General features: G+C 38.6%; 1 protein-coding gene across 7 annotated transcripts in view; it reads left to right on the top strand.

Annotated features, from left to right (window-relative positions):
- ERC2 (ELKS/RAB6-interacting/CAST family member 2) overlaps nt 1-22,168 on the top strand; it is a 550,520-nt gene that overhangs the window by 296,609 nt on the left and 231,743 nt on the right. For all 7 annotated transcript variants that reach the window (XR_011812383.1, XR_011812382.1, XR_011812380.1 and 4 more), the window contains one exon: nt 18,116-18,276. Coding sequence is in view for 2 of the 7 variants with exons in the window: in XM_072044083.1 (XP_071900184.1) it covers nt 18,116-18,276 (161 nt within the window). In the remaining 5 variants the exon portion in view is untranslated. The remainder of the gene's footprint in view (nt 1-18,115; nt 18,277-22,168) is intronic.

The raw sequence follows: 22,168 nt of genomic DNA, 5'->3' as shown, positions 1-22,168 counted from the left end.
TATCAAGAGCCTTGGAATACGTTGAAATGCTCTTCTGCTTTAAAAAAAATGCTTACTTAATTCATAGTGAGTGCATAATGGCTCAGTTACTACATGATACTTCTGACTTTTTTTTTTTTAGATTTTTAAATTTTACCTGCACAGATAAAATACAAATTTTATTCTTTAAAGAACTTAACTAGTGTACAGCAGCAATTACTGTGGTGAAGTTTGTTTGTCGGACAAAGTTGCAAAAAATAAACACATTGGTTTATAATGTTCTGTGTAAAAATGCATATTCATAAATGCACTCTAAAACAGTTTTAATGTATCATGGCTCATAGAATTGTGTTCCTTGGATAAAGGCTCTAGATCTTGAAAAATACGATGATGTATTTGATACAATATCAAATGTACAATGTGATATGGACAGTCATCTCTGTCCTCTGAAACCAAATCTGCCTTGGGACGAAAGTCTTAATAAAAGATGTGTCCTAATGGAACAACCTCACATTGATGAGGATTACTATACAGAATATGAACTGTGGCAAGGGGTCGTAGTTTATATGAATGGTTAAGCAGATCCAAAATGCAGTTCCCACTGACCTAGTTTACATACATCAAGGTCAGTTTAAGCTTCCCTACTGTAAGTTTTGTAAATCCTGTGAATTAGCTTGTCTGTTTAATGACGATATATTTTGCCTGGAAACAGAGTGAATAATATCAGCTTGCTTATCTGTATGTTTTCTGTTTATAGTCTCCTGCTTTTTGCCTCATGTGGTGTAAGGGGCTTGAGAAAATAAGAAGGAAAACAAACATTCAGTTGAGGAACAAAAGTCAGCTCATGTTAATCACAGACCTTGTCACTACTTTTCTTTTTTCATCTGATAAAAAAACCTTATTGTTCTCATCAAAATCTGCCTAACATATTTTGCCTAAAAAAAAAAAAGTATTTATAGCTGTATAAAACTTAGGATTTTATATAAATGTCCATTGCTCTTTTAACTAATGTCCATATGAAAGTAATTAACAGTAGTAAAATCTTTATGAAATTTCACAGGACTATTATTATCATTGCCCAGGTCAGGTCAAGAGTGCAGCTTCTCTTAGTTTTCATATTTGAAACTGACTGTTACTTTATCCATACTGAAACTTTCTTCGTACCTGTAAATAAAATTCTTGTACCTAATGAGACTGCCTTTCACAAGGGTTCCTGTTAATATAATGCAATTTAAGAAGCATGGAAGTTCTACATGTATATAGACAACTGTTATTCTTCAATATTTCTTCAGTATCTATTCTAATAGATGCCAAAAACTGCTTGTAATCATTACATGAGAAAAGCTGCCTTAGTCCAATTGTTTGCCTACAAAGAGGCTAGGAGATAATAGTTGGGAAATAAATCACCTTCTGCAGGGAAGATTTGTTAGACTACATGTATTTCAGCTGCCACATCTTTGGGCTGAGAAGATAAAATGGGAAAGACCATAAGTACCATTTAGTTGAGTGACTACTGAGCAGAATTGGGAACTCCAAGAGTAATAATGAGAAAATTTCTAGTATGACCTAACCAGCATGTTGGGAAGATGAATTGCACGTTGGGAAAATGAATTGGAAAAGTTGGTTCAGCAAATTCTGTGAATTTGCTAGAGGCAGTGCAGTGATATTTACTCCCTCAAAAGCCAGAAGGGTCTAGAATGGACTTTTTACTATTATTTCCTAGTACCTGGTGAATTATTAAATTGGCAAGATGAGTAGGTATGATAGTCTTCCCGTCCTCCCCTTTTATTCAGTCTAGCAAAACAGAATGTAGTGGTCAGCAGAAATGCATTGCCAAATGTGTATTTTGCTGGTGTATCATTAATGGCATGAGGGAAAACTCAAACTTTCCAAAAATGGAAAGGCTTAGTGCTAGAACTTTGACTTACAGCATTTGCATCTTTATACCTGGGCCAATGTCTCACAAACTGATATGGCAGGATTTAAATCTTTGCTTTCTTTGTAGGTGATGCAATAACATGTGCCAGCTTTTTCGTCATCTGGGTATGTTCATGAAACCTTGTTTTGGTTCAGTGATAGTCTGTGAAAGCTTTCCAGTAAGTCAGAAAGGAGCAAGTTCTGTGATTCAGCATCTTTGTTATTTCCAATAATTTTATTTATTGTTAGCTACTGCTGTCTTTAATCAACAGATGGAGATGAACGCTTTTCAGGAGCTAGCATGGAGTAAAAGCACTGTTATGAAGTCCCTTTGCTTTTCCTTCCTTTCTTCAGATAATGATCGAGGAGAAGTTTGCAGTTTCTAAAGGGCAGTATTCCTTGGGCTACCTTCCTGCCCTTGCCAGTGTTCTCTCCCCGACCTGATTTTCTTCTCCCTTCTGTGTAATCATAGAATCACAGAATCACAGAATTTCTAGGTTGGAAGAGACCTCAGGATCATCGAGTCCAACCTCTGACCTAACACTAACCAGTCCTCCACTAAACCATATCCCGAAGCTCTACATCTAAACGTCTTTTAAAGACCTCCAGGGATGGTGACTCCACCACCTCCCTGGGCAGCCTGTTCCAATGTCTAACAACCCTTTCGGTAAAGAAGTTCTTCCTAAGATCCAACCTAAAACTCCCCTGGCGCAACTTAAGCCCATTCCCCCTCGTCCTGTCACCAGCCACATGGGAGAACAGACCAACCCCCACCTCACTACAGCCTCCTTTGAGGTACCTGTAGAGAGCGATAAGGTCACCCCTGAGCCTCCTTTTCTCCAGGCTGAACAAGCCCAGCTCCCTCAGCTTCTCCTCGTAGGACTTGTTCTCCAGAAAATTTTGTTCTACCAGACATTTTGTTGTCCACTGAAGGCTTCCTCACATTGTCCTATGGTCTATCCTATTCCAGACAGAATCACAAGCACTTCAGTTTTGATCCTATTGTCTAGTCTCTTCCTGAGCTGACCCTCCAGAGCAGTTTTTATTTTATGATGTTTGTTTGTTTTGTTTTGTTTGTTTGTTTTTTTCTACTTTTTTTTTTTTTTCTAGAAAGATTACTTTCTATGAAACCTTTTTCCCTGCCAACAGAGAAAAGTACCTGAAATGAGATACAACAGATACATATTTAGGTCTTAGGTACAATGTATTTGACATATAGAGACAGAGCCCATACTGGTAAATTTGTGTTGATAATGTGCATATTGTGACTAAAATAATTAAATTAGTGAATCATTTATAATCCTATTCCATGAGTCCTATTCCATGAGTTCTTCTGTACTTCTCTCATGGCTGTAGATAAATTTGAATGAGGATGTAACTAAACGACTGATTACTATACCGAGTATTATTTTTTTCTTGAGAAGAGTGATTTGCAAATGGGTGTGCCAGAGAGAGAACTTGTCTCGTTATTGTATAACTATCCCGTGACTTTGCTTAAAGTTATTTATGTAGGGAATATTGCATTATATACAATAGCAATCACTTCATTTTAGGTTTAAAGCATGTAGCATATCCAAGTCACTGTGACCTTTGTAGGTGTGCCAAGCCTATAAAATATTGCATAAATAAGTTTATAGTAAAAATGCCATAGAATTAAGTAAACAGGAAAAGATTATCTGCATTAAAAGAAGAGTGCAGATACAGCTTGCTCGGGCATTTAGTGCTCACATGAACTCTATGTTAAATGTCTCTGTACTAAAGATGGTATCAAATTTCCTTGGTACAGAAGCTATACCCTGTTACCAAGTGCACAATCTTTTTATTTCTCTTGCTGCATATTAATGTTACTTATCTTGTACTAAAAGTGGATAGGAAACCTTATTTTCTGAGATTTCTCATGTGAAATTATCCAAGCATTTTCATACTATAACATTTTCTCTTTAACTCTTGCATGCTTTCTTACAATATGTAACCACGCTATAGTGTGTGGAGAAACTCTCTTATGTGCATAAACTGTTTGCAGTAAGACTTTACACATGCCATGTGAATCCCTGCTGCCTTTGGAAATGCTCTAAGGGAGAAGCATTTCTAACTCTAATAATATATTAGGATTATGGATTAAAAGCATGGGGGAAGTAGCTTTCTGCAGTGTAATCTAACAAGTGTGCTAAGAATCAACTTCTGGCAAGAAGACTCCCAATTTGCCCTCTCTCCCTGAACTTGACCTGGTGGATGAAATACTAGATGTGTGTATGATTCTAGGCATGCCTTCTCCAAAGATCAACATTTGTACACACTTTAGTCACCTTTTATACGCAGTGCTATTGACATTAACCAGAGAGGCCAGTCTGACAGCGCTGTACTTTAACACCAGCTAAAGAGTTGCTCTGCTCTACTCGCATGTTTTATCTAAAAAGACTCAACACTGAAATCACACAGCGTAATTGTTTTTAGTCTATAAGAGTTGTCTTCCACATACAATATCCTGTTGGATAACTGAGTGTCCATATTGAACACGTTCAATAGCTAATTCAATTACCTATATACATATTTAATACTTCTGGAGACACTATGTTGACCTCTGTAATTTTTCAATACATAACATTTGAATCTGTTCATTTGCACAACTATAAAGCACCGTTAATGTGACTTTTGTAATTAGGGTCACATGGTATCAAACAAGTGTAAGTTTGAGCAGAACTGAAGCCACCAGCCATTTAAAACAGAATTGCTCAAATGAAGCTTGGTGAGAGAGAAGAAACTAATTAGATATGCCCATGAAATACGAATATGAGCCAGCAGTGTGCCCTGGCAGCCAGGAGGGCCAACCATATCCTGGGGTGTATCAAGCAGCATTGCTAGTTGGTAAAGGGAAGCGATTGTCCCACTCTACTCTGCAGTGGTGTGGCCTCACCTTGAGTACTGTGTGCAGTTCTGGGCACCACAGTACAAAAAAGATGTGAATCTATCAGAGAGTGTCCAGAGAAGGGCACAAAAAATGGTCAAGGGCCTAGATGGGAGGATGCACGAGGAGCAGCTGAGGTCACTGGGCTTGTTCAGCCTGGAGAAGAGGTTGAGGGGTGCCCTCATCGCAGCCTACAGCTTCCTCACAAGGGGGAGCAGAGGGGCAGGCACTAATCTGTTCTCTTTAGTGACCAGCGATAAGACCTGAGGGAATGGTGTCAAGCTGCAACAGGAGAGGTTCAGGCTGGATATCAGGAAGAGGCTCTTCACTGATGTCCTGGTTTCAGTTAGAACGGAGTTGATTTTCTTCCTAGTAGCTGGTGGAATGCTGTGTTTTGGCTTGGGATGAGAAGAGTGCTGATAACACCCCGATGTTTTAATTGTTGCAGAGCCGTGCTTATACCAAGCCAAGGACATCTCAGCCTTTTGCTCTGTCCTGCCAACAGGCAGGCTAGGGGTGCAGTAAGAGCTGGGAGGGGACAGACCCAGGACAGGTGACCCAAGCTAGCCAAAGGGGTATTCCATACCATCTGACGTCATGCTAAACAATATATAGGGGTGGCTAGCCGGGGGAGGGGACCGGACTGCTCGGGGTTAGGCTGGGCATCGGTCAGTGGGTGGTGAGCAATTGCATTGTGCATCACTTGTTTGTACACATTATTAGTAGTAGTACTATTATCATCATTGTATTATTATTGTTATTATTATTGTTGTTGTTGTTGTTGTTTTTGTTATTATTATTATTATTATTGTTGTTGTTGTTGTTGTTATTATTATTATTATTATTATTATTATTATTACTACTACTGTGTGGTGTTTAGCTGCCAGCTGGGTTAAACCACGACAACTGAGAGGGTTGTCATGCACTGGAACAGGCTCCCCAGGGGCATAGTCACAGTACCAAGCCTGTTGGAGTTTAAGAAGCATTTGGCCTGTGCTGTTAATCATGTGTTCTGAATTTTTGGGTAGACCTGTGTGGTACTAGGAGTTGAACTCAATGATCCTTATGGGTCCCTTCCAATTTGGGATATTGTATGATACTGTTTTTCAAATCAAAAAGATGCTCCTGTTTTTGTAAGAAGTGGAGTTGCACAATTGCTCGGGTGCCTGGTCTTGTTTCCATTACAGCGCATGTCTGGATGACTTCTAAAGTTGAATGAGGCTGATGGTGAGTTAGGCCTTGCCAGTGTGAAGTTTATGCTGTACAAAGAACATTTTTTGACTGATTCATGCAGCACTTTGGATACTGTATCTTTATTGACATGGTGTGGGGTTTACTTCTGATTATATAGCGCAGCAAAATCTGAATGTTATAGTAACTACTCCAGCATATAATTGTATTTTGCTACTAATGGAGAACCTCTCATCTGGGATAAATTGTTCCAGCCTCATCTGCAAGGGGTATCCTGCAACTTTGCCCATTCTTTTCAGTTCTGCAGGAGGTCACATTCACATTTTGCTGCTGTGGTTGCACTTGAAGAAACATAACACTAGAGCACAAAGATTAAATCAAATGAAAATGATGGTATAAATAACATTAATTTAAATAATATATATGCAATTATATGTATATACAATTCTCTTTGCTTTTGGTTATGTTTTTTTTTTTTTTTTTTTAATATTCAGCTCTTATAATTGATATTATATTTATCTGATTATTACAAATATTTTCAAAAAAATTTTTTTTTTGCTTTTTTTTTTTTAATTATAGGTGAAATCATTATCTTAATCAGAAGACCAGATAATGAATCCAAGAAATATGTCGTTATCCTACATAGTCCTTGTGAACAACTGAGGTTTAGAATAAAAAACTAATGATGTTTAGAATAAGAAATGATGGACATTCTTACTGGCAGTATCAAGAAAGTTAATCATTTCAATACATATCCTAGAACTGTCTTGCAGAGTCTCACATAAACATAGTAAAGACTGCAACGCTATTAATTTTTTTTACTTAGGATATGTATTTCTTTTAATCTAGGGGAATCCACTTAATTCTAGAATATTTTATGCAGGGGTGGAAATATATCTCTATCATAGTTCTGCACTGGTATCAGTGAACATGACTGGTAGCCACCATGGGACTGCCAGTAAAGAAAAACTAAGGGAACTCAGGTACCTTCTTCCCCTGACTGTGGTCCCTACCAAGTCTAGGTGAGAAATTTTTCTATACTGTCTCTTCCTTATCTCAGAAAAGTAAGCCTCATATATTATTAACATTGGATTTAGCAAAAGGATTAAAGTATTTTAAATGCTACTTTATGTAGTAATTTCAGTAAGATTCTGATTTCAAATATGGCAGCATGGCATCCCACTTCATAATTTTGCTATTCCATTCCTATGGAGATGGCAAAGAATTTAAAGAGGTTTGCTTTTTCAGCACATCCGGTAATTTGTCATACTCCCACTGCATAGGACTCTACTTATGATAAAAACAAAACAAAAAACAGGAAATGAAAATGAACTATTATCCTAAATTTCATAAAACTTGTACTTACTTTCCTGTCAAATCCTTCATCAAAATGTTTTTTTCATGAGTATGATTTCTTTCTTCTTTTCTGTCAATATCCAAAATTGTAAGACTCCAATATGTGACTTATTTCTTGATTTGAAAGAAAAAGTTCAGGAACATCAGTCTCCCTAACTATATTGTTTTTGTTAGACCTGTTTTCTGGGTTTAAAAACTGTGATAGAAAAAATCTGAGGTAAGAAATTTCACTATGGATAACAAATGGGAAGAGAAGAAAGCAGAAGGGAGTATGATAGAGAACTTATTTCCATGTCTTGCAAAACTGCATGACACTTAATTATGTCTGTTCCCTTTTGTGAAAAAGCACCTTTGTAATGAAACTAGTTAGACTGTTGTACACTGGAGAAATTCTGATTAGGAACACAAAGAAACAAGGTATTTTCAAACCACATAGCAGGACAAGAGCAGCAAGTCCACATGACTTGTATTGGATCTATGTATCTGCAATTGAGTTGGCCATGAAATAGAGAGGTTCTGAGCAGGATGGCTAGCACACATCCTTCACTATGTGAAGCACAGGCAAGCCATTCATGCAAAAAGCTGAAGTCCACTGCCTGAGTCAGAAGAGCTGGTATGTGGCAACTTATGTGTACAAATCCAGGTTTTTATCTGTTTTCCCACATCACTGTGACTATGTTACCTATTTCCTTTAAGTTCAGTGACAGAATAATTTTGTATGAAAGAAACTTTAAGGAATCTAATCTAGATCTAAGGAAGTATGAAAGAAACTTTAAGGAATCTAATCTAAACTCTAATCTAAACCTTTTTTTTTTTTTTTTTTTTTTTTTTTGCAATCTCATGCTTAATCATGAAGAGGAAAAAAAATATTAATCTTCACAGAACTAGCAGAACTAGAGATAACTGAAGTTTATACAGTGGGTAACTTAGAGGAAAAAAAAATCATAAGGCATTTCCTTAGCAAATGGAAAAAGGAAGGACCTTTGAAAACATCTTTTTTTTTTTCCTTTTTTTTTTTTCACTGAATTTTTATTATAAAAATGGAACTCACATAAATTCATACTGGATGAATTCGTTGCTTTTTTTTTTCCTAATTATCCATAATAGTTAATATTGTTGCATTAAAGAAAAGTGATGAAGCTAGAACTAAATAGTAGGAGATACGAATGAGAATTTTACTCTGTAAAATTAATAAATAATCAATGTGTGCTAACATGAGGTTAGGTTTTAAATTAAAGTAGTCATCCAGATTTGTATAGCTACTGATACGTGAACAAGTCAGTAAGGGAAATCCCAAACTCCTGTATTTGTAACTAATATAATTGTTAAAATGAAGTGCCCGCCTTTTGAAGGTCCTAATACTAACAATGCTAACCTTGATTGCTGCCAAGCTGACAACTTTTTGTCATTCTGCAGAAATACACTATACTTGAACTGAGAAAACATGCAGTTGTCCCTCCCCCTCCTTATTCCCACAAACTGGAACAGTATTATGTTAGCATGAGTTGTGCTGAGCCGAATCCAGTCTGGAATTAAGAATGCTCCAGGGCATTTTTAATAAACTGTCATTCATTTGAACTCTAACCTTCTTTAATTTACAGAATCTGGTAATGCAGATATATACTTTAGCCACGTTAATTTCTTTTTCTTTTACTATCTTGGTGTGAAAGTGATCTTAGTGTGTACTGATGGGACTTGAAGATGTGAAACTGCAGAAGAAGTAGAAAGTGTTCATTTAAAATAGACTCAAAATTAAGAAAGAATTGTAATAGTTTGGTTTGCTGGTTTTCTGCCATTGTGAAATGTAAACAAATTATGGTACTGATTTTATTAAAACCCTTGAAGTGCTGATGTCAGGCTTTCTGAAAGTAAAATGGCTTTTATGTGAAAGTGCAAAGGATAAAAAGAAGCCATTGTCTTGCACAAAATAATAATAATAATAAAAAATAATAATAATAAATCCCTACAATTTTATTCAGGGCATAGAGCATTCAATAGCGAAGAACTTTGTATTCATCAAGGCTCTCACAGTAAACTCTTTTAAAACATGAATTCTTATTTGTTCTTAAGCTGATATCTAAAATGGCAAGGTTTGCCCAGAAGCAGTTAAACTATCAGATACGGTGGGGAAAAATGAACAGGCTCTCAGGCCGGCTGGGTGAGGAGCAGCCTGACAGGAGTTTGGAGGTGTTCCTGACAGCTGCCTGGAAGGTCTCGCTGCAAGGCAGAGACGGATGCTGCAGAAGGGCACCACCAGCAGGGCCGCCCGGGGACAGCAACATCTGAAGGTCTTGGAGATGCTGCGTGCATCTGGAACACAGTGCTGATCCACAGCAATTCAGCTGAGACGCTTTTCTGTACTTTCATAGAAATAAACGGAGGCCTGTGTGTTAATTTAGGTAGAATAGATGCCTTAATTTTGAAGGAAAATGACTGGATGAGGTAATACAGGTAACAAATATAGTAACCGATAGAGTTTATCTTGATCTCTCAGACAACGTTGAGAAAAGTATGTTAATATGTGAAACTGATACATCAACAGGGGACTTGGTTCAATATCTGGACAGTGGAGAAACCAAAAAAAGCAGAAAAAACAACTCTGGAGGCATTTTGGAGAGGAAAGGATTTATGGGTGCACATAATTTTGTAGATGCAGTGCAACTAAATTCACGAGAAAGAAGCACTTTGCCATAGGTCAGAAAGCTAAAATTTTACCCTTGTAGTACTGGATTCATCTCTGTTCCTCCAAGTCGTATGAAGAGATAGTAAATTTCTTTATGGGTTTATGGAAGGCAGGTCCTGCTTGACGAACCTGATCTCCTTCTATGACAAAGTGACGCACTGGGTGGATGAGGGAAAGGCTGTGGATGTGGTCTACCTTGACTTCAGCAAGGCTTTTGACACCATTTCCCACAGCATTCTCCTCAAGAAACTGGCTGCTCTTGGCTTGGACTGGCGTACACTTCATTGGGTTAGAAACTGTCTGGATAGCTGGGCCCAAAGAGTCGTGGTGAATGGAGTCAAGTCCAGTTGGAGGCCAGTCACTAGTGGCGTTCCCCAGGGCTCGGTGCTGGGGCTGGTCCTCTTTAATATCTTCATCGATGATCTGGACGAGGGCATTGAGTGCACCCTCAGTAAGTTTGCAGATGACACCAAGTTAGGTGCGTGTGTCAATCTGCTCAAGGGAAGGAAGGCTCTGCAGGAGGATCTGGACAGGCTGGACCGATGGGATGAGGTCAACTGCATGAAGTTTAACAAGGCCAAGTGCCGGGTCCTGCACCTGGGGCACAACAACACCAAGCAGAGCTACAGGCTGGGAGATGAGTGGTTGGAGAGCTGCCAGGCAGAGAAGGACCTGGGAGTGATGGTGGACAGTCGGCTGAATATGAGCCAGCAGTGTGCTCAGGTGGCCAAGAAGGCCAACGGCATCCTGGCTTGTATAAGAAGCAGTGTGGCCAGCAGGTCTAGGGAAGCGATTGTCCCCCTGTACTCAGCTCTGGTGAGGCCGCACCTCGAGTACTGTGTTCAGTTTTGGGCCCCTTGCTACAAGAAGGACATCGAGGTGCTTGAGCGAGTCCAGAGAAGGGCGACAAAGCTGGTGAGGGGCCTGGAGAAGAAGTCCTACGAGGAGAAGCTGAGGGAGCTGGGCTTGTTCAGCCTGGAGAAAAGGAGGCTCAGGGGTGACCTTATCGCTCTCTACAGGTACCTCAAAGGAGGCTGTAGTGAGGTGGGGGTTGGTCTGTTCTCCCATGTGCCTGGTGACAGGACGAGGGGGAATAGGCTAAAGTTGCGCCAGGGGAGTTTTAGGTTGGATCTTAGGAAGAACTTCTTTACCGAAAGGGTTGTTAGGCATTGGAATGGGCTGCCCAGGGAAGTGGTGGAGTCACCATCCCTGGAGGTCTTTAAAAGACGTTTAGATGTAGAGCTTAGGGATATGGTTTAGTGGAGGACTGGTTAGTGTTAGGTCAGAGGTTGGACTCGATGATCTTGAGGTCTCTTCCAACCTAGAAATTCTGTGATTCTGTGATTTTGTAAATCAATGTTCACCCTTAATATTATCAAAGAAGAAAATATGTGCTTACATTAAGAATTTGTTTTGTTTTACACTGCCTTTTTTTTTCCAACTAGACTTTTATATCTAGATAAAACTACCATCGGTGTTTAATTATCCATTGTGGTATGTGCTATAGCTATATAATTATATGAAGATGATTGTGTGTACTACATCGACACTCACATATTTTGATTTCATAATAAAATACCTTTTTAAAGAAAAAATTGAAAAATCATTTTCTTCTACCAGTATCTGCCATTTCAATTATACTCTAGATTTTGTTGAGACAGCTAGCAAAGAAAACACATCTCAGAAATTGGTTCATATTCAAAAACTGGAGGAAGAACTAGGTGGCAAATACTGTGTTGAAAGTGTAAATGGAAGTATAACTTTCAAGTCTTCATGTGTTAATGATTTGTGGTTTGAAAACGTTTTCATATTTATATTTTAATTTATTTTTTTTTCTTTCAAACTTTGATCTCTTTTCTCTGGTAATGTATGAGTATGTTATTAGTATACATAAACAAATCCACAGCTTTGTTTTTCTGAAGTCTTTAATTTCCTTAAATATTTTAAAATACAACTGGTGTGATATGTCAGAAATTAGGTGAACATTCAGTCAGTCAACAGGTTGAAGAATAAACTCAGCTGAATCTGTAAGAAAAGGAGGGCAGTTGTACTAAAGATATGGAACTGGTACTGTTTTGCCATTTTACACTTGCATCTCCAAGTGTAGAGTGACTTGGTGTTTAAAGGCACTGTCTTGAAGCTATATGAGTCAATGACTTCGCAGTTTTGAATCCTCACTACTATTACTCACCTCCGTTACTGTATGCTACCCAAAATTAACTATCAGCCTGGAGCAGCAGATAAGCAGTGATAAGTTCAGCAGAAACTGTGTATTTTAAAAACCACACGGATAAGACTATTAGTAGTTGAGACTTATCCTTCTTGGAGACAGTACTGATTTGTGTTCCTGTACTAAAATAGGACATGAAGTATCAGTTATTATATACTATAAACTGAATATATTTTTAAGAAATTTCTATCTCCTGTTTTTTATTATTCATAGAATCATAGAATATCCTGAGTTGGAAGGGACCCATAAGGACCATAAAGTCCAACTCCTGGCACCACACAGGTCTGCCCAAAAGTTTAGACCATGTGACTAAGTGCACAGTCCTATCGCTTCTTAAATTCAGACAGGCTTGGTGCAGTGACTATGTCCCCGGGGAGCCTGTTCCAGTGTGCAACCACCATCTCGGTGAAGAACCTCTTCCTGATGTCCAGCCTAAACTTCCCCTGCCTCAGCTTAACACCCTTCCTGTGGGTCCTATCACTGGTGTTTACAGAGAATAGGTCACCTGCCTCTCCACTCCCCCTCATGAGGAAGTTGTCAACTGTGATGAGGTCCTCCCTCAGCCTCCTCCAGGCTGAACAGGCCCAGTGCCCGCAGCCGCTTCTCATAAGTCTTCCTCTCTAGGCCCTTCACCGTCTTTGTTGCCCTCCTCTGGACACTCTCCGACAGTTTAATGTCCTTCTTGTACTGTGGTGCCCAGAACTGCACACAGTACTCGAGGTGAGGCTGCACCAGCGCAGAGCAATCACCTTCCTTGACTGAGTAGCAATGCCGTGCTTGATGCACCCCAGGATACGGTTGGCCCTCCTGGCTGCCAGGGCACACTGCTGGCTCATATTCAACTTGCTGTCAACCACAACCCCCAGATCCCTGTCAGCGGGGCTGCTCTCCAGCATCTCATCACCCAGTCTGTACGTAAAGCCAGAGTTGCCCTGTTCCAGGTGCAGGACCCGGCACTTGCTTTTGTTAAACTTCATGTGGTTGATGATCGCCCAGCTCTCCAATCTGTCCAGATCTTTCTGCAAGGCCTTTCCACCCTCATTTGAGTCCACAACTCCTCCAAGTTTGGTGTCGTTGGCAAATTTGCTCAGAACACCTTCTAGTCCTACATCCAAATCATTTATAAAGACATTGAAGAGGACTGGCCCTAAAATGGAGCCTTGAGGGACCCCACTAGTGACCGTCCGCCAGCCACATGTGGCCCCATTTACCACAGCCCTTTGAGCCCTGCCCGTCAGCCAATTGCTCACCCATCGTATGATGTTTTTGTTAAGTTGTATACTGGACATTTTGTCCAGTAGGATCCTATGGGAAACTGTGTCAAAAGCCTTGCTGAAGTCCAAAAAGATCACATCAGCTGGTTTCCCTTGGTCAACTAGATGGGTGATCTTATCATAAAAGGAAATCAAATTTGTTAGGCAGGACCTACCCCTCATGAACCCATGTTGGCTGGGACCAATGACTGCATTGTCCCCCAGGTGTGCCTCAATAACTTCAAGGATCATCTTCTCCATAATTTTACCAGGCACTGACGTGAGACTGACAGGCCTGTAACTGCTACAGAAAGAAGGGTCTTCTTTCTTCCCCTTCTTGAAAATTGGGACATTTGCTATCTTCCAGTCTACTGGGACCTCTCCAGATTCCCAAGATCATTGAAAAATAATTGAGAGAGGTCCCGTGATGACATCAGCCAGCTCTTTAAGCACTCTGGGGTGAACCCCATCTGGACCCAGGGACTTGTATGGATCCAGGTGGAACAGCAATTCCCTCACACGTTCATGGTCGGTTGGGAGTTTGTCTTTCCCACAATTATGGTCCTCCAGCTCAGGGCACCCTGGGTCCTGAAGCCCATCATCAGCATTGAAGACAGAGGTGAAGAAGGCATTAAATGCTTTTCTGATGTCATTGTCTGTGAGGAGACCTTCCCCGTCAAGTATCGGACATATGTTTTATTTTGGTTCTCCTTTTTTCTGTTAACATATCTAAAAAAAACTTTTTTGTTGTCTCCCACAGACATGGCCAGCTTCAACTCTAGTTGGGCTTTGGCCCCACAAATTTTCTCCCTATAAACACAAACAGTATCCCTGTATTCCTTCCTCATTGCCTGACCCTCCTTCCAGCAGCCATACACTTTCTTTTTCCGTCTAAGCTCCAATAGAAGATTCCTAGTCAGTCAGGCCAGCCTTCTGTCCTGCCTGCCTGCCTTCTGATATTTTGGAATTGCCTGATCTTGTGCTTTTAGGAGGCAGTGCTTAAAGACTGACCAGCACTGATGGACGCCAGTGCCTTCAAAGCAGCTTCCCAAGGGACCTCGTTGACTAGTTCTCTGAGCAACCTGAAGTCTGCTTTCCCCATATCCAGGGCTGAAGTTTTGGTGGCAGTTTTCCTTCTGTCACCATAAATTCTAAACTCAACCACTTCATGGTTACTATGACCAAGACAGCCGCCAGTTGCCATGTCTCCCACAAGACCGTCTCTGTTTTCCAGCAACAGATCAAGGAGGGTACCTTTCCTAGTTGGCTCCCTTAGCACCTGTGCCAAGAAGTTATCATCTAGGTGCTTTATGAACCTCCTGGACTTGCTCGTGTCAGCCGTGTGGTGATCCCAGATGATGTCTGGCAAGTTGAAATATCCCATAAGGACAAGGGAAGTTGACCTCGAGGCATCTCCTAGTTCTGCAAAGAATAGATCATCGTCATTGTCGTCCCGGCCGGGTGGTCTGTAATAGATTCCCACAACGACATCCCCTTTATTTGTTCATCCCTTAATCCTTACCCAGAAGCTCTCAACTTTGCCATCCCCAACTTGAAGTTCCACGTAGTCCAGCCCATGCTTCACATACATTGCCATCCCGCCACCTCACCTACCCTGCCTGTCCCTCCTGAAGAGCCTGTAACCATCTATTGCAGCACACCAGCCACAGGACTCATCCCACCAGGTTTCACTTATGCTGATGATGTAGCTGTGAGACTGGGCCAAGACTTCTAGCTCATCCATTTTATTCCTCATACTGCGTGTGTTTTTGTAGAAGCACTTCAAATGCACTTCCCTACACACAGCACCTTGTGGAGCTGACTGAAGGACCTCACTGGCACACAGTCCCTCTGATTCTAGCGCACCATCCCTTAGCTCATCACCAACATGCCTGGTTTTATCCTCTTCCCCCTTCAACTCTAGTTTAAAGCTCTATCTATCAGCCCTGACAACTGCTGAGCCCAAATCCTTACCCTTCTCTGAGAGAGGCGCATCCCATCTGGTGACAGCAGGCCTGATGTCACGTAGACCTTCCCGCGATTGAAAAACCCGAAGTTCTGTCAGTTGCACCAGTCTCGAAGCCACGTGTTAATGTGAGCCCGCTTGTCAGCATCAATCCCCCCTATCGGAAGGACAGAGGTAAACACAACCCGTGCCCCTGATCCTTTAAGTAGTCGTCCCAAAGCCCTGAAGTCCCTTTTGATTGCTCTTGGACTTCTTGTTGCTACCTCGTCATTACCAGCCTGAAAGACCAGTAGTGGGTAGTAGTCGGTGGGCCGTACCAGGCGCTTGACTTTCTCAGCTAAGTCTCTCACCTGAGCCCCAGGGAGACAACAGTCTTCCCTGTCAGTTGGGTCTGGTCGGCATATCCCTCTGTCCCTTTCAAAAGGGAGTCCCCCATGACAGTAACCCTTCTGTCTTTCCTGACAGACAATGTAGCAATGCAGAGGGTAGGTTGCCTTGCCTTAGGCACCCTCCCCAACTGGGACGGGCTTTCGTCTACTTCATTGTTCTGACTATGGTGTTGTAGAGCCTAGTACCTGTTACGTAAGGGTAGATGGGAAGGTGAGGTGGGCAGGGACAGTGCTTGCCTACCAACCTGAACAGGAACCTGCCTTCATTATTGCTATTATCATTATTATTATTTTCCCATGTTTTTCTCCTTTTTCCAAGTGTGAACTGAGCTTTTTTTTTTTTTTTTTTCTTTTTTAATTTCCCTAAAGTATGTTTTCTCTTATACTGTGAAAGTTCAGTAGATATTTTGTCATTTTCCAAAGATATCTAAAACCTTTATCTTTCTTTAGGGTCTGTTTTACTGGAATTTTGCACCTGCACAGGCTGTACTGCATGGGATAGCACTCCTTCATATTTCTTTTATCAGTGTTATACTTCACTGTCTGAGCGTAAGGTTTAACATCAGTAGTTTCAATACTATTGACAATCCTGATTCTGCTTTTATGAAATACAAATTGTTAGGCACTGAAGGTTATCAGATGTGTCCTAGTATTCCATTGATCTTTTTACAGTGTTTGTAAAGATGCAGATGCAGCTTGTGTAGAAGGGATAAGCAATTTGTAAATCATATTCAAACAGGGTGCATGTTCTGCTCATTATAATCTCTCATTTCATGGAAGTGATACTATTAATTTTGTGCTGTTGAACTTGTTATATGGGAGGCAAACAAAGCCACGAGTGTTCAGCTTGAAACAAAAATAAGTTTATAGACACTGATTGCATGTTCGTAGATCTTAGATAACAACAACAAACAACAATTAAGCATCGGCTTGGGGGAAAACATCTTACTTTCCCTGTAGACACAGATTATATGACCACAGCTGAGTTTTGTTAGACTTTTCAATACACCAGCAGAAATGAACATTTTACAATGACTTGTATAACATGAACAACTGGGTATGTTCCAGTTTTCTTCCTCTCTTCTTTTTCTTTTTATTTAGAAGGTCTTCCTGAAGTGTTGGCTAATTTATAAAATGTTAATATTTGGGCAAAGGAGGTAAAAAAAAGAAACACAGGAAATACAGTATTCATTATTTAAATCACTGTACCTTATACAAGTAAATGAAGTCTGTTGTTTATTTGCTGCTCTTCAAGAAAAACTATCATTTGAACATTTGTTACGAGTAGTGGGAAAGCATACTTAAGTGTCCTGTTTACCAGAAACTATTTCTTTCCCATTGGTTCTGTGATTTTTCTGCTTCTAGACAGGTGACATATGTAGTTGTCTCTGTTCTACAGCTTGTTCTTCAAATAATTTAATACAGCATAGCAAACACTTTTTTACTTCTAAATATTGTTTTCTGAAAACAGGAAGTTTTTCTGAATTCCTGCAAGAAATTTACAATAAATTCAGTTATGTTTACCAATGCTAAAGAAACAGTGGGATCACATGACTTTCCCATATTCCATATTTCAGAGATTCTCATAGTTGACATGAGGAAAGTAACTTGGTTGTTATTAGAGCAATAACAGACATTTAAAGTTCAGAACCAGGGAATAATTTGTGTTAGAAGGGACCACTGGAGGTGATGCAATCTAAATGTCTTCTCAAAGCAGGGATAACTTCAAAGTATGATCAGATTCTCTAGGTTTCATTCAGTCAAGATTTGGAGAGTCTACAGCTTCCATAGGCAATCTGTTCCAGTGCAGAAGGATGTGCATTTTCTGATGAAAAATATGTGGATGACCATGCTACGTTTTTATATTAAAGTACATATCTATTATCTGCATGTAAAATTTCTGAAATTACTATTGTGATGGGTTACCAACACCCTGAATTATAAAAATATAAATGGTGCAGAAAATTGTGTCTCTACGTGGCAGTGTTCCAGGTTAAATAAATTTCTGGCAATTTGTATTTGTTCTGGTTTGTATAAATGTTACTTATTATGATGTTATTATTATTATTATTATTATTATTATTTGTATTTAATTTTGTTAGTTTTTAAAATAGGAATGGATTTGAACAGCCTTTTACTTAAAATAATTACTGTTGTGTGTGGATTTTTTTTCTTCTGTATTTACATAGATTTAAGATTTACTCATTAAGCTTACTATAGAGCTTAAAAAGTTCTCCTTCTTTTAGGTAGAAGAACTGATGAATGCATTGGAAAAGACTAGACAAGAATTAGATTCTACCAAAGCTCGTCTTGCCTCAACACAGCAGTCTTTGGCTGAGAAGGAAGCACATCTGGCTAACCTAAGAATAGAGCGGAGAAAACAGCTTGAAGAAATTCTAGAAATGAAGTAAGTGCATTTGGTTTCTCTATTTCTAGATAGTTTTTTTTTCTCAAGAGTTTTTTTTTCAGCTGTTTTTTGTCTATATATAAGGTTTTCCAATAGTTGTACGACCTAAATTCCTTTTAAAAGGTATAAAGCAAGAGTGTTAATTTTAGAAGTCATTTCATTACTTAACAATTGATATGAGAATTTTTTTTGAAAGCTGTCATTTGTTACATGCAAGTAAAATACCAGTGCAGTGTAACTTCCATGAAAAACAGACGATTTAAGACCCTGTATTTCAGTGACAATTGTGTGTTGGAGTTCCTGTTAGTGTCAAATGCAAAGAGAGATGTTTATAAACTTTGTGAGTGGTGCAAAGTTTATTGAATGTAATGGGTTAAAAACAACAACAGATACAAATACAGATCTGTGTTCACATTATTTCTGTATATGTGTACAGAACTGGCAAAGGAAGATAGACCTGTAATTAAATCTGACTTTCTATACGTGATAAAGGAAAGTATGTGTAATTACAGCATATTAAGGCTCTAAAATGTGTTTAAAAATGGCATTTGCCAAAAAGGGCTGATGCTATTATGACTTGTCTAGGTTGGTAAGCGTATAATTAATGTTCAAGAAATAAAATCCTCAGTTATAATTTCCAAACTATTTTATTGTGAGAGAAAAACAAAACCATTTAAGAAGTATTTAGCTTTAGCTAAGTTGTTATAGTTATCCTTACATTTTAAAGGGAGGTGCATAATCATAAAAATAGTGCTGTAAACAATACAAAGTGGCAAATGGCCACATATGCTTCTACAGTTTTATAAAAGTAGATTTTAATAATGGCTGCTGTGTAACATAGGTGAAGAAACACTGTGATGTACCCATGAATGTTCCCAGTAAAATTACAAAAACTTCTGCTTTTGACTTTAATGAGGTGTATATCTATACAGAAAATTGGAAACGCATACGCATTGCAGTATTATGTGATGTATTGAATATTATATGCTTTTTCTTAATATGTAAATATTGATTCACTTACAATAACCTAGATGTTCAGAACAACCATTTTTCAAGTAGTCATTTATTTTCTGTGTAATGCATTGGTCTGTTTCTTGAGAACAAAACAATACATATTAAATCACATGGCAAAATATTACTGAACAGAGAGCACAAATAATGAGAATAATGACAAATTCACATAATCATTTTTACTTCCTTTTACTTTATTTTAGGATAATTTATTAATTGGCAGCATTGACCATAACTTTTATTTATCATTTTAATATTTAATACTGGGTGATTACAGTTCTTGGCTGCTAGCTTCCAGTTAAATAGGCATGCAGTGTGTGTTTAAGAACATTCACGATGATTTCCTATGCTTATATTATGTTCAAGTTTCAAACATAACTCTGCATTCTAGGCCCATCTGTCTGACATTGCCAAGATCCATTTTAATTTACTGGCTGCAATCGGTTGTCAGTTTTAGGTAATTTCTTCAGTTGTCATTACATGTGCCTATATAAATTCAGTTATTTAAGGAAGTTTAGAATAAAAGTGGATAGCAGCTTAATGTTATTCATTATCTGGCTTGTCTTTTCGAACGGGGAACTACATAAGTACACTGAAGGAAAGGTAGTTGGATGGAAGGAGATAAACATGAAGTTCCTCCTGTCTTGATGCAAATATGTGAAAACATAAGATTTACTCTAAAGAATTTCTGTGTTAAAGTTTGGAAAAAGATTTGCATTTGTATTGTACTTTCTAAATATAAGATTGCCCCCCCCCCCCCCCAAGCCCACCCCAATGTCTATAAAAATATTACGATTTTAGTCCTGGAGGAAACATTTTTCTTATGGTCATATTTTATTTTTATTTTTTGCACAGTATATGCATAACTCATAATGACATTAATGGAAGTTATGCGTTCATGTTAACAGCAAAATGCACCATGTGTTCAAATCCATCATGTTACCTAATTGTCTTAATAATTTATGTTTGTTCTACCTCCAAGCAAAATAAAATCAGTGAGCTTATATCTTAATAACTGATTGTTTTTTTAAAAAAAATCTGTTGTGTAGTATGTCAAAAGCCATTTTGATGCTTTTAAAAAAAAAGGTTTATCATCAATAGAAATGTTTTAGTTGGCCTGAAATTAAAAATTGGTTGTTAGAAATATGTATATGCAAACTACTCTTTCCAAGATGTTTTTGTTTTCTGAGTGTCTGCAAGAAGGAACAGAGCCTACTGAGAAGTTCTCTAGGAAAGCCTATTCATTTCATAATACAAAGAGCTGGAAGGTATAAACTTGCAATGTGTTATGAGGTGGGTTTTTTCTTTTATCAGATGTTTCAAAAATGCCATATTTGTTGAACATGCTTTCATGACCACAGAGCATACAAAATGCTTTCATATAGAGGGTCCTTTCCTGTATGGTGGATCCTTCCAAAACTCTGAAACCCACCCGTAACAAAATTAGATAGCTGTATGGATGGATGAGTATTTTTATATAAAAATACTTACTTATGGAATGTGGATCTCACTATATGGAATAGGTAATCTTTTTATAAATAGTGAAAATTGTTTTCCCTTTGAAAGATAATAAAGTTTGACCTGGAGAGCCAATGGTCATAGAAGGAAGTTTAATGCTGCTTCTACATTATATACATTTCATCTTCTGTCTGCAAACATGGATATTAACACATATTAAAATAAAAATCACCAACTTTGTTACAAAAACTTGGGGTTTTCTTGGTTAAAAATCCCTTAAATTCACTTTCTACACTTCAATTAGCAATGTGTTTAAATTGAAGATTTAGAAAAAGAAGACATCTTCGTGGTTTTGCATTCATTCAATGATCCTTCAGTAACTTAGTTACATGTGACAAAAAAGGTACACTTAGCAGTAATCTCCAAAGCTTAATCTCCAAATATTTGCAAAAAAAATGAACTTCATGTTTTGTCTTGAAGACCAGTAAATTCCTAATTTATGAGCTCTGACTGTAATTACTGAGCATTTCCTTTAGCAATCAACTTACTACACTGAAGCTTTCAGAGCAACCTGAATGAAATTCTTGCCAAGAGTCTGAAAGGTGGGGCAATCTCCTTGCCTTTGATGAAGTTTATGCTGCCACCTGTGAGTATTGCTAAACCAGTTTTGTTGGAAGCAACTTTGCCCCGAAATTCACTACGAATTTTCAGAAGAAAAATACATATATACATGTATCCCTATTGTGGAATAAATCAGATTACTTCAAATGCAGCACTAAAGATCTCCTAATAAAATAACCAGCTACTAGTCCTTTAATTCAATAACAAAAATCAAATGTTGCTGTGCTGTCAAAAAAAAAAAAAGTTTAATTTTTAAATTAGATTTTGCAGTAAATTTTCTTATGGTGTCAGTATAAAATTAAACATTCCTTCCTTTGTTTAAGAATGTTCATCTTCTTTTTTTTTTCCCACTGAAAATAATAAATGAATATTGCTTATCTCTGTTTTTTCTTATGTTTACTTTATTCGTTTAACAACACCTGTGTATAGTCAAGGATGAAATATTTGTAGGAAGAAGAGGATAACATGTTTTTTCCACCATGCATTCAGTCCTACCAGCTGCCACTCTTTGCCGAAGTGCTGAACCCAGACTACACTTTTACCTCCTGGGCTGGTTGTTCGGCTGATCTGCCAAAAAAGGACTGAGCATTGGCATTTGCCACTAGGTGCCAATCTTGGATGCAAGACCATACTCTGAGTCACTTTGGTTTAAGGAACTGGTTAGGAGCAGCTGCACAGAGCAAGTAGGAAACTTGTTGCAGGGAAGTGAATCAAAGCAAGATTGTCTGTGGTGTTGTCTGACTGGTGCCTTCCTCCCTTTTAGTGCAGGAAATTGTACCATGGATGCATAAAAATGGCTTCA

Source organism: Anas platyrhynchos, chromosome 13, assembly GCF_047663525.1.
Source record: "Anas platyrhynchos isolate ZD024472 breed Pekin duck chromosome 13, IASCAAS_PekinDuck_T2T, whole genome shotgun sequence".
NCBI classification, from domain to species: Eukaryota; Metazoa; Chordata; class Aves; order Anseriformes; family Anatidae; genus Anas; species Anas platyrhynchos.
Note: the sequence above shows the minus strand (reverse complement) of the source record. Positions and strands in the feature narration are given on the sequence as shown.